General features: G+C 45.2%; 1 protein-coding gene across 30 annotated transcripts in view; it reads right to left on the reverse strand.

Annotated features, from left to right (window-relative positions):
• Window positions 1-13436, reverse strand: part of MAP4 (microtubule associated protein 4) — a 2534981-nt gene that overhangs the window by 65651 nt on the left and 2455894 nt on the right. For all 30 annotated transcript variants that reach the window (XM_069645850.1, XM_069645857.1, XM_069645873.1 and 27 more), the window contains one exon: window positions 11599-11711. In XM_069645850.1, coding sequence (XP_069501951.1) covers window positions 11599-11711 — 113 coding nt within the window. The remainder of the gene's footprint in view (window positions 1-11598; window positions 11712-13436) is intronic.

Genomic DNA, 13436 nt, shown 5'->3' on the forward strand with positions numbered 1-13436 from the left:
AGGTAGACTTGTGGAGAATCATACATGAGGTGGTTAAAACACTGTTTGGTGATGGCAATATGGATGATCCCAAACTGGAGAGGATCCACAGAGAGAGAGCGACCGGTAGAGGCCCGCACTCTATGTTGGCGCGGTTTCACAATTACCCAGACAAACACAAAATTCTAGAGAAGGCAATGGTCTGTGGCCATGGGAAATGCACAGGTGGCAATATACCAAGATTTATCTGTGCTGACGCTGGCAAAGAGGCGTCTATGTGCTCCCCTCACAAAGTGGCTCAAGGAAAAAGGGGTGCGATACCGCTGAGGTTTTCCCTTCTCTGTTTCTTTCGAGGTGGAGGGCTAGAGTTACAAACTAGTTGCCGAGGAGGACATTACAAGGGTCACGGAAGAGTTGCTGGGCGGAGAAGGCTAACAAAGGGCTGACAAGGATAAAGGCCCAGAGGACAGGCACTGGCGCATTAAGGGCCCGAATAGATGTAAAGTCCCAGGCTCCAGGAAATTCAGAAAGCTGGGATCGCCTCAGGTGGACCCACCTTGAAACATTTTGAAACAAGTGAATGGTGTGCGGGGGGAATATGATATGCAGGGGAATAATCTCTCTTGGTGAATGATGGGGGAGAAGGAACGACCACATTGAAACACAATTTGATGGTAGCGAAACCAGAGTGGGGGCTCCAAGTGGAAATTCCGAGTGAACCGGTCCGAAAGTGGGAGAAGACCACTGGCGATTCAATCTTGTCAAGAGAAATGGATCCAAACGGGGTTGGGTGCAGAGGGGAGGAGGAGGGGGGGGCTCAAGTCCAAGAGGTGGATGTTCAAGTTCAGTGGTGTGGGGGGGAAACACAGTTTAGAAGGTCCCGAAAAGTTAACGTTCAAAACAATGGTGTGAAATTGGGACCCGGTTCAGAAGGTTGCGAAAGAGGGTTCATATCAGGAAAGAGGGGAACAGATGGTTGGTTAAGGGAAAAAGCGAGATGCCTGGATTAGGTTATATGAGGAGCGGCTCCCTTAACACCCGTGGCCTCAACTCTCCCGCTAAAAGATCACTGGTGTTCCATGAATTCAAGAGGTCTAAGCTTGAATGGATGTGCCTACAAGAAGCACATTTGAAGAAGGGAGGGGAACCACGACTATGTTCCTGGGATGTGGGGGAAGTCTTTATGGCATCAGATGTTACAAAAAAGCGGGGGGTAGCAATCCTGGTCTCGACCAGGCTGAGCTTTATGGCAGAAGAGGTATTGGTGGATCGCAACGGGAGATATTTGCTAGTGAAGGGTCTCGTGCATGGGGCTAAGTTCACAATTGGCTCGATTTATGCCCCGACTGTGCAGCAATGTGACTTCTGGGAGAAAGTTCGAGATACATTAATTCAAATCACAGAAGGTCAACTGGTGGTGGGTGGAGACTTCAATATGGTATTGGACCGGCAGAGGGATCGCAAGAGAATGGGGATGGAAGGATTGTGTAACCCAATCCAAGTGAATCAGAGCGCTTCAAAGGGGTTAATGAGGTCCTGGGGTTGTATGACTCTCTCTTGTATGATTCTGGTGGCCAAAGGTCTGCGAGATCAGGTGCTAGACTCTCAAGTGGCACCGATCGCGTGGTCAGACAACGATTTGGTAGCAATTACAGTGGACACCGGGAACTTGGGATCCCCCGGGGTAGCTGGAGATGCAATGACTTCCTGCTTAAGGACAAAGAGGTGCAGCAGGAGCTGCTTAGGGGTGAAATCAAGGAATACATCCTTTTTAATGATATGGGGGAGGTGAGAATCCAATCTGTCTGGGACGGCTTCAAAGCTACATGAGAGGGACCGTGATGAGAATAGGCTCAGAGAAAAAGACACGGGGAGGAAAAAGCGGTTAAGCTCTGCAGAAAGATAGAGGAGATACAGCCGGGAGGTATCCAGGGGCAATATGTGTCACCAGTTAAGGTAAAGGAACTCCAAAAATATAATACCAAATTAAAAGCTCTATTAATACAGGAAATGAAACAGAAATATCACGAGAAAGGAGACAAAGCGGATAGGATCCTGGCATGGAGACTGAGGGAAGAGAAAAAGAAGAGGACCATAGGGGCTATAAGGACGGAGGACGACCGAATCCTACATGATGTACCGGGTATAGGGAGCGAGTTTGTAGAATATTATAGAACACTATATTCCTCAGAGTGGGCGGGTGAGGAATCCCTAACTGATGATTTTTTTAAATAGTTACCTATCCCTTAGCTCCCAAAGGAGATAGCAGAAAATCTAGATGATCCCATAACTGCAGAGGAGGTACTGAAGGCAATCACAGAAATGATAGCAGGGTCAGGACCCGGGGGGCCGGTTTCACTATGAAGTTTCACAAATCGTAGCGATCCCTGTTGGCTCCACATCTAGCGAAGGTATTCAATGCATGCCTGGGGGACGAACCTCTCATTACCACGATGTTGGCGGCAGTCAGCCACAATCCCAAAGGAAGGGAAGGATCAGACCAGATGCGCCTCCTATAGGCTGATCTCCCTCCTTAATGGAGATGTGAAGATCCTGCCAAAAGTCCTGGGAACAAGACTGAAGGGAAACATGCAGCTACTGGTGCATGGGGACCAGGTGGGATTTATTAAGAGAATGCAAGGGTCAGCTAACATTAGGAAGACAATCAACCTGATCCACGGAGCACTAAAGGGAGGGCTGGACGCTTGTTTAGTGACGCTGGATTCTGAAAAGGATTTTGATAGGGTCAAGTGGCCCTTCATGATGAAGATCCTGGGGAAGATGGGGATAAGAACGAACTTCCTGAAATGGGTAACAGAACTATACAATAAGCCCAGGACAAGGGTGCGGATAAAAGGGGGGCTCACAGAGCCCTTCGAGAGGCACCAGGCAGGGATGTCCCCTCTCCCCATTGCTGTACGCCCTCACGATGGAACAGCTAGCAATTGCAATGCGGATGAACTACCAGATCAGGGGCATTACGGGGGGAGAGAACTGGAATGCAAAATCTCACTGTTCGCAGATGATGTATTGGCCTACCTCACAAACACTGGATACTCCCTCCCAGCTTTAATGGCCCAGGTAGAGGAGTATGGTCTCCTTTCGGGGCTTAAAATTAAAGTGGGAAAATCGGCCAGCCTGCCGTTACTGGCAAGGAGCCCGCTCCTAGTTACAAAAAAAGCTACCTGGGTATGAAGGTTAACCAGAAAAGCATACGCTACTTGGGCATCTGGGTGACGAGGAAGTTGGGTGAAATGGTGACGGCTAATTATGAGCCCATCCGCATACAGCTATCAGCGCACTTGAAGAGATAGGGCCCGTTGATAGTGACATGGTATGGAAGGATGACCTCCATAAAGATTAATGTATTACCTAGGTTGTTATATGTGTTTACAGCAATTCCAAATCGTCACTCGGACACGTTTTTTAGTGAGGTCACAGGAGAGCTTCGTAGGTTTATATGGGTAATAAGGCCCCCAGAGTGAAAATGGCAACACTAACCCTTCCAAGAGATAAGAGGGGATTCGAGGCTTGCCAGTCATCAACAGATACTACCAGGCGGCAAAAATTAGAGGGATGCTAGAACATATGAGGGAGGATCTGAGGACGTATTGGACTTATTTAGAAGATTTGGTAGCGATCCCCCTGAATGTTCGGGACTACTCCTTGGTCCTGCCGAGAGCAATCCCAGGAACACATGAGGTCCCATCCAACGCTAGGAGTCTTTTGGTCAGTCTGGAGGGACTCAATTGAAACACAAGGGTTTACATCATGGGCCTCATAAAGTCCTCAGTATGGGGACACCCGTTTGTTTTGGGGCAGCAGGGTTTCCAACATTCACAATGGTGGTCAGACGCAGGTCTGCAAAGGGTGGGAAAACTCTTGGATGGCGGGAGCTTCCTGGAATGGGGTAAGGTGTGTGACTCGCTGGGAGTGGACTCCAACATTTTTGACTACTGCCGAATTAAGGACACTCTGACAGATCCTAAATGGGTAAAAGAGGTGTCTAGGGAGCTGACACCGGTGGAAAAGTCCCTGGACAAGTCAGTCTTGCGGAAGAGAATTCCCTCCAAACTATACAAGGCGATGAATGGAACCTGTTTACATGGGAGGCAAACGCTTCAGAGGTACTGGGGGCAGCTGATAGCGGAAGAGATCCCGGAGGAGGAATGGTCACAAATATATAGAGTGGTCTTCGATGGAGGGCTGTTCACCTCCACGATAGAGCACAACCTCAAAATTTGAATGGGATGGCACAGGGACCCGGTGAAAGTGTCAAAAATGGTTCAGGGAGTGTCTCCTTATTACCCAAGGGGGTGTGGTCAGCGGGGCACCTTAGCACACATGTGGTGGTGGTGCCCCAGAGTGCAATTCTTCTGGAAAGAAGATTGCTGAGTTGGATGGAAGAGGTAACGGGGATAGGGCTAGATTTAGACCCTCTGCAAATGCAACTAGGGCGCCCACACAAGGACGAAGAACAGAGGCTACCGAGATATGGGAAGCCAAGTTAAGAGCTGTAAGATTGGCTATGGCCCAATGGTGGAAAAAGGAAACGCTGCCCACAAAAGAGTTTTGGGTAGGAAAAGTACATAATATGATGGTAATGGAAAAGCTTACGGCTGTGGTGAACGACAAGTTGAAGGAATATCACGCCGAGTGGTCAGCCCTTCTGCTTCAATGGGAGTTGGAGGAAAGCAGCTAATCAGATTGATCAAATTGATATATCGGAAGCCAGGGGGTAAAAATGTGGGGAGGAGGGCGAGGGGAGGGGGGCTAGAGAAGGGAGCCGGGAGGAAATACTCACGGACACGCCAATGACCCTCAGTACAGAGACATTGGTAGGGGGTATCTTGCACCATGGAACAAAAAATGTGGTAAAATAGGAGATGTGCGGGAAGGGGGCGGGCGGGATCCAGACTGCTATGGGTTTAGTTGGTTTTACTTGGAATTGTTTGTTTCTTTGTAAATGTCTCGATCTCATAAAAATGTGAATAAAAAAAAAAAAGGTTTTGAACTGTTTCGTAACAGAGTCGGGTAGGGAGGCCTAGTGCATTTCTTGAGTATGGCAACCAACGTCAAATTCGGAGTCTATGAGTGGCACGGTCAGGGAACAAAATGATCGATGGGTGACATTGAGCCGCATTTCGCCCCTTGCCAGACTTTCCTGAGCAGCTGAAGCTGGAAGGGCTATCAAAAGAAGAAATCTGTAGGCAAATGCAATCCATTGAATAACACATACATGACGGTGCTAATACTGCAAGTTCAGCCTGGAATGTTTACAGAGTACGGGCCCATGATGAGAAGCTGGGGCAGTTTTAAAAGGCCACTGGCTTGATAACGGGGTCCAATTGACTAATATAGATGCAAGCATGGGTGAGCTATGGATAAGTGAACTGGGATCTGTACGTCAGAATTTGCACTGTTTTAATCTCGAACTTCACTTCAGTAGGACAGCCAATGAAGTGGGACGTTGCCCTTCAGTGGTGCAGGACTTCCTGAATGCTCAGCTAAGAACAATCTGTGATGACATTGCACAACCAGTCTGGTCAAGAGGCCTTGCAAACACCTCTGGAGTATCATGTGAGCTGTGGCCATGGTAAAATCTCTATGTTCTAAGGATGACAGTGTACGTTTTCTCAGTGTTCATTTCTTGCATATAGGCCAATATGGTCCTCGGGCAGTGCTGTAGCTGGAACTGGATTATCCATCACGATGTTTGGGAAATGTCGATTCCTGTAGAACAAATGAGGTTTTACATCGGCTCCCCTTGATTTCCTCCTAATTTCTGTTTAGGAGCTGGAACTGTGTGAAGACTTTGACCTATGTAGCTAACCCAGCCTCAGTGCAAAGAGTAACTCAGACCAATTCAAGTATTGACAGTTGGCAAAAGGGTTTGCTAGGAAGATATAGCACAGAGGTTTCCCTAGAAGGAAACACAATCTTTGAAGCTAATGACAACTGTATCAGGCCAAAGGAATAAGTTATACAGGACATACTTTTACCGACTACCTAAAGTAAAGCTTATGCCATGGGTTTGCCTGCTGAACAAGGAATCCAGATAAGCTTGAGTTTTGACAGCCAAGTTGACTGGACTTAATTAATTCCCTAAAGCTTGTTAGAACTAATGCCTCAAGTATAGACAATTACAGATATAATCAAGCAGACCCATATTTTGCAAATCATTTACCACTATAAGCAACATGCTTTCTGAACAGTCACCAGATGTCCAATTACTTAGGTATTTTGTTAAGTTACCAAAATACTTTGTACCTCAATACTTCTTATGTGTGCTATTCATATTGCATTAATATTGGTTACAATTGCTATTTTTTGTTGTTGCTGTTATTGTCTTGAATAATGTAACGAAAATAATAAATTCTATATTAATGTAGATGTGTGTTGGTTGTGCTTAGATGAACAAAATGGAGCGAGGAATCAGACTTTAAGGCGCTCCCATTCTGAATATGAAATTTCCTGTATATTTTTAAAAGTTAGCACTGGTCGCCATATTTGAATGTCACATCATAGGCCCGTAAGGCTTTGCGATTAGACAAGTGGCAGGCCTCAAGAGGCTCTGCTTCTGAAGTGTAAGATATAGCATGCAAAATAGTGATATGTGATCAGGCAGATGTTACTAGTAAGAACCATATGCCCTCCCTTAAGCAGGGATACCAGGCAATGGAGAGAAGTCAGGCGACTAGTTTAGATAAACCGGTACCAGCAAGAGACTACACTATCCCGAGATGGAAACATCTGCAAGGACAAAATATCGTGAGAAATGTACTATATGTGTAACATCCCCCAAAAGTATCTAGTAGCTATCTTGCTGGTGTAGAATTCAGGGGTATAACTTCTATTTTAAGTCAGGGTTACTCTGTCTGATTTATTTCATGCATTGCAATGAAATAAACCTAGCCCTGTTACCTCTTGTGACATAATTGAGGGCTGAAGTGTTTAGCTGAGACATCTGGGAGGGTAGTCCCAACACTGTGCAAGAGATGCTGAGTGAAAGAAAAATCGAACCGATGAGAAGTGCTTGTTGGAAGTTGCGGTTCAAATACTTTACAAGGCAAAGCGTGTGGCAATGAGAAGCAAGAGATTATCAATGCACCGTTTCCTGGTGTTAGAATCGCATCACTCTCCTGTGTATACGACTAGATTGGTAAATCCCAGGTAGCATATAAACACAGTAATTGTTAGTCACATCAGCGGTCAGCTGATTGAAAGAGTCACATTAAAACTAGCCATAGCATAGACCAGTTAAGAGAAAAAGTAAACTGAGGAAGAAAGAGAACTTGAGTCTTCATGTTCCAAAACATCTTGTTGTAGTAATGTGAAAAAAAATAAAGTTTTAGGTATTCATTTAATTGTTGACACCATCATTGGAGACTACCTGCCACACTCCATAGAGTTAAATATGGAAATCATTAGCAGAATAGTGACCTTTTTTTTAATAAGGAGAACAATACTGAACACTCATGAAAAGTTTGGTTAGAGATTTGGCAGTGCTAACTGTGTAAGTAAGTTTTGTAGTGTCTCATAAAGCAACACTTACCACACTAATGCATTCAATAGAGTTTTATAGTAGAAAGTTAAACCATCCACTGGCTTTTCTTGTTCAATACACGACACAGTCTCGGACCTCACTTTCTCTGTTACTAGTTGCATGATATGAACAAACAGTGAACATTGAAAGAAATGGCAATGTCCGGGGAATCCTGCCTCTGCTTTGCTAAGATGTGGGGGAGCCAGAGATTTCAGGTTTAGGGCCGAACCAGGACCGAGCCTGGGGATCAGGCTTGGCTCTAGGAGCCCACCACGGGCTGAGTCTGGGAAATGGCTGCACAAAACAAGGGCGGTGTGGCAGGGCTCAAGCCCGGTCAGCTCAATGGTGTTCCATCACAGCGTGGGCTTGACTTGTAAAAATATCTTTCCTCAATAGGCTTGCTAAGCACACATGCAAAGCATAAACTTGTTGGACAGCTGAAGCAAGGTGGAAAATACATAACAGAATATCCAGAACACGACAAGATCAAAGAAAGACCTTTCTCTACAAATGCCCAACAGCAAAAGGTACTTACTTTAGCATTTGGAAAAATGCTGCACAGACACGTTTCAACACGACGCATCAAGGGCCTCTTTATCTAATGTTGTCTCTCACTTGCTTCCCAGTGCTGTGACTCTGCTCCATATCACGCCTTTACTAGACCCTCATGATGCTGGCAGTCAGGTGGCCGGAACTGTTGTTACTATGCCTCACTGAAACCGTACAAACCTTTTCATTCATAATATCTTCTTCACCGCTGGCCAGCGGACTTTAGTCCTTTTATTTCAAGAGCAATTTGATCCATTCACTTTCCAAACCTTAACTGGTCAGTCACATCTCATTTGGGCCCAGTAACCGTGGTAGATTCTAGGGGCGGAGAAGCATGCAGCCACCTGCGGTGCAGAGGTTGAACTGTCACTGATGTAGATGCGAATCAGTCTTCCAGTTATGTTTTTACCTAATTAACATCCTAATGGGGCAGCTGAAGATTGTTGAAGCCTGTTCTTGCCACTATGTTTCAATGCCTCTCCATGGCTCCTCCCACCACAGCACAGGCTTTTTTTTTTTTTTAAAATCAACCGCCCAGACATTAGCTGCTCTTTGTGATTCCATATAGCTACCTTAACTTAGACTGCCTCGGTAAGGTGTGGCCATTAGTCCACCACAGGTTGTTGGGGTGCTTGGGGAGGGCAGAAGGATGGATCAGGAAGCAGCAAAAAGTCATACCGGGCTGATAACATCACAAAGAAAAGAAAAAGTGAGAATGGGAGGAGACAGGAGGGTTAGCGAGAGAAAGGGGAGGTGATGAGACAGAAATGATGAGGTTTGAGAAAAGCAAAGAACTTGAGAGAAACAAAGTGACCGGGAATGTAAGGGAAAGAATGAGACCGAGTGAAAATGTGCCACATAAGGAAACAGGGGCGACACATCCAAAGGAAAGCAGGGATTGAGCGAAAAGCAGAATAAATGGGGAGTGAAATGATTAAACTCAGGGAGAAAGAGCATGGGAAAGCAGCAGCATTGCAAGAAAGCGGCTAGAAGCAGACCAGGTAAGAGAAGGCAGAAGATAGAGAGCGAGATATGAACGGAAGACATATGTCCAGCAAGGAAGGAATGGGGTGGTTTAAAAGAAACCAGAAGGGCATATGGAGTGTGTTATTTTTTTATTTGAAGGAGTATGGGTGCACCTGGTGGGCTTGTGGCCGGCCCTTGCTTTGAGCAGGCACTGCCACGAGAGAGGAAAGGGGGGGGTCAGGCCAGAGCCCTAGGTGGGGCTCGGGCCGACCCGAACGGGCTCGCCAAGCTCTAGCTTTGCTCAACACAGAGTTCTTTAAGACAAGAGGAGCAATATAAGAGGAAGCAGAAGACGAGTCCTCTAAAATCCTCAAAATGAACAACTTCTGTGCCTAAATTACCTAATTCTTGTAGATGAGGAACAGACAGCATGTGGACTTGCACAAGTGGTTGTTCAATGATTTCCAACACCACAGCCACAGCTGAAGCAGGGTGTTCTGAATTGACATTCTATGATGCAGCGTCACATGTTTATCACCTCAAAATCCAAGAATTTCAGTGGTTGTGACTAAAGGCGATATACGGCTGTGATAAAGAACACAATATACTTCCTGCTCCTCCTCATAAATCTCTAGTTTACAGGAAGTGGAAGCGTACAATGTTAATGACTCTGGAAGAGTCCAGTAATTGAGAGGCAGAGATCCACCATGCTATCAAAGATAATGATGGGACATGGCTTACAGAGAACACCACTCATATCTGGGGAAATAGTTCAAAAGCATGAAATGGCTGGATGAATGGCTCAACACTGAATCGGATCAGTGACCATGACTCAACAGTTATTAGAAAGCCTCAGTGCAAGGCAATGCAGAGGATCACTTGAGGCTGGATAAGGGCCTCACACATGATGGCATGCAAATCCGTCTAAACTTCCATAATCCAAAACTACATGTGGAGGTTCAGTCCTCCTCTGAACCTGTCCAACAAGTTGGGAATGGGAAGGCTTCAGATAACAAGGTAGAACTATATTATAGATCAAGTATGGGATTTGAACGTGTCAAGTGGCAAGGTAGTTGTACTATTATAGGTCTAGTGAGTTTTTGACTTGTAAATGAAGGTAAGGTGCTTTACACATTACAAGAACAAAGAACAGATATGAGTGGAAGCCACAGCACATGCCTACTACTGAACTGGTGATGGCGGTGAAGGCTATTATACAGCGAATGAAATTAGTCAGGGACACACTGATAAAAGAACATGGGAAGTTATTGCCATCTTACCAAAGGTCTCCAGCATGGGGGTCTTCTGAGAGACATAAGCTTCAAATAGGTTACCTACCTCAGCAGCTGGTACAATGGTCTATGATTTTGTACATAAGGATGCCATGCTGTATCCCATTGGACATATTAATGTACTTCTGGGTGTGGAATGTCCTCAAAGCAGAGTTTACATTGTTTCCCCGACAGCCTCCCACCTGAGCACTACTATACAGGTTGATTCAATCAAAGGGGAGGGCTGTCTGGTCTTGCAGGTAGGAAACTCATGGCTGATCTTCCACAGGAAGGGGGCGCACCAGGGCGGAGGTGGGAGCAGGCCCTCGGTAGGACCATCGAGGACGAGGTCTGGCTGTATGTGCTGCGCCACACCCAAAAAGTATCCCTGAACTCCAGGTTTAAACTGATCCATTTTAATTTTGTACACCAGGTCTATCACACCCTGGCCCGCATCCATAGATACTTTCCAACTATTAAGGACTCGTGCTAGATGTGGGGCTGGTCAGGTGGGGTTCCTGCAATTGGCCTGGAAGTGTCTGAGGGTGTCTCGGTTCTGGGAGTATGTCATTGTCAAGGTCTCTATGATTACTGGGGAACAGATAGAAGATCCCCTGGCGGCGCTCCTCTGATGCACCAAGTCTTTGGCACGGCAGGGCTAGCCGCCTAGCTGGGTTACTCCTGGTGGTGGCTTCTAGAAGGATGGCGATGTTCTGGGTGAGGGGTGCCTGCCTATTGTGCAAATGTGGCTGAGGGATGTTGCATTCCCTCATGACATGGGGCCAGCGTTTATTCAGACTCTACCACTACATGGCCGCCCGCCGGATGTGTGGGCTCCGTACGTTCAATACTTCATTACTGCGAGTGAATAAGTATTTGTATAGTGATGTGGTCAGTACCTTTGTAATGTATACCGTCAAGTCTCGCTGGATTACGCTAAGAGTGGGTCACTCTGGGACTGGACTCCTTGTTTTTGTTGGTTTTGGTTTGTACGTTGGCAAAATACAAAAATAAAGTATAAAAAAAAAAAGGATGCTATGCTGATGAAGAAAGGGATTCTATCTAGCGGAGTGAATACAAAGGATGCAGACCTCAGTTCAAAGCACTGCAACAATTGACTTTCCCTATGGAAAAAAGCACTGCATCATTCTCATTACAAATATATATATATATATATATATATATATATATATATATATATATATATATATATATATATGAAGATTTAGGACATACAAATGAAAGCTTTTGTACATATTTTTAAAGAATGGAGGTGTATGTACTTACTTTCACTTTCCCTCCAGCTGGGACGTGGCCTAGGTTGTCCAAAGATCCCACCTTTGCCTGCACCTTGTCATTGGGGTTGCTTTTGTGGTTTTCAATTTTGAAATCTCCACCTCCTGAAATGAAACAATGTGAGTTAATATCAAGTCAGCACTGAAGTCCATTCATTTGTGGCTTCCGCAGCACTTAGACTTCAGTGACCTTACCATTTAGAACCCTTGTTTATGTTCCTTCAATATTTAGTTTCTGATGCACATGCCAAGAAAGACCACTGCTTAATGAAGACAGCTGAGTGAATCCGTTGTGCGTTATGGTATTCTCAATCAACACATTCTACGAAGGATAGCATGGAGAATTACAACTGGATTGACATTCAAAAGCTAGCTTTTGCTCCAGAGGACTGGCCTACATGGTGAGTTCTATGGTTTCCAAAAGCAAGTTTGTCTCTGAAAGCTGGGTAGGGCAGGGATGCCAACATGATAGGTAAGCTACATTATACTTTTTTGTATTTGTCAGATAACAGAGGTTTATAAAGAGAAAGGGAGGTCACATAACACAGTGTGTTAAGTTTGTTAACCTGTGGCCCAAGGACGTCAAAATACAATTCTGCCCAGCACATCACTCTCTTCAAATCTGCTTTTTATACTAATAGATGCAAGCACTACCCACATGCTAGTCTAGTTCCTTTGTATCTCATATGTACCGCCAGGATTTACAGTACATCCTTACCTGATTACTGAGATTCGCTGACCTTGCCAATTTGGCTGCCCTTTGGCTTTGCGGATAGAAAACGTTTAACCTAATTTCACAACCACTGGGGTCAAGGAGCCACTGGAAATCCATACACATTTCTTTACTGGAGGTCTGTACTGCTGAAAATGTTATGCAGCTCCTTGTCCCATCTATCGCTCCCAGACCCCAATTTCCCAAGTATACAGAATTTAAAACTATCATCTACTTGGTCTTTTTTTAATCAGCTATTCCTTCAACCTTGGGCTGATTCTCAAGGACTGACTACATTTCTCTTGTTTCTTTCAACAATACCGGTTGGAAGAATACAAATCCCTCCCTTTCTACACCAACAGTACTGCGCTACTGTAAAATAAAAAAAGCCCAATGATGGCACCCTGCTGTTGTAAAGCACTCTGCTGCTCTCGAGCTAGGCTTGAACTATGAACAATAAAATAGTGCATGATTCTGCCAGGTAACTCTAGATGATAAAACTAGACTTTCTAGGTCAAAAAGGTTATGTTAGGTTGTTCACGCCATCACTGTCTGAAGAAATAGTTGCCGGTTGGGAAGGTCTGGACATTTTCCAGTATGCATCCTTTCACATTTACAGAAACACACATCAGTCTTTTTTTTCTCCAGCCAAATCTTTATTGCTCAACTCAGTTTACATATATAATTAGCTTTGCATCTCCATGTAACTTTCTGCATAGCACATTTTAAAACCACATCATATACTACAACCGTAACCTCCCACCTTTTCCCTTGCCCCATAAACCCCCCCACCCCTAGCAGTTCATACAGGCGGCCTTTTAAGTCCTATTAACTGGTTGCGGCTCAGTCCTCTTCCTCTAAGATTCCCAGTGCCTTCAGTCTCTTTGGGATGTATAGGTGTGCGGTATCCTTAATTGCATAGTTTATGAAGGGTGACCAAACTTTACTGAATTTCCTCAGTGACCCCCGTATTGTCGCCGTCGTCTTCTCTACATCTATTGTGTCCCATATTGCATAATACCATTCTATAATGGATGGGGGCTCTTTCTGTTTCCACTGTTTGACTATACATCTCTTGGCGGCCATCATTAAGTTTGCCCATAACCTTCCCCCACCAA

Source organism: Ambystoma mexicanum, chromosome 2p, assembly GCF_040938575.1.
Source record: "Ambystoma mexicanum isolate Mex_15411 chromosome 2p, UKY_AmexF1_1, whole genome shotgun sequence".
In the NCBI taxonomy this organism is placed as follows: domain Eukaryota; kingdom Metazoa; phylum Chordata; class Amphibia; order Caudata; family Ambystomatidae; genus Ambystoma; species Ambystoma mexicanum.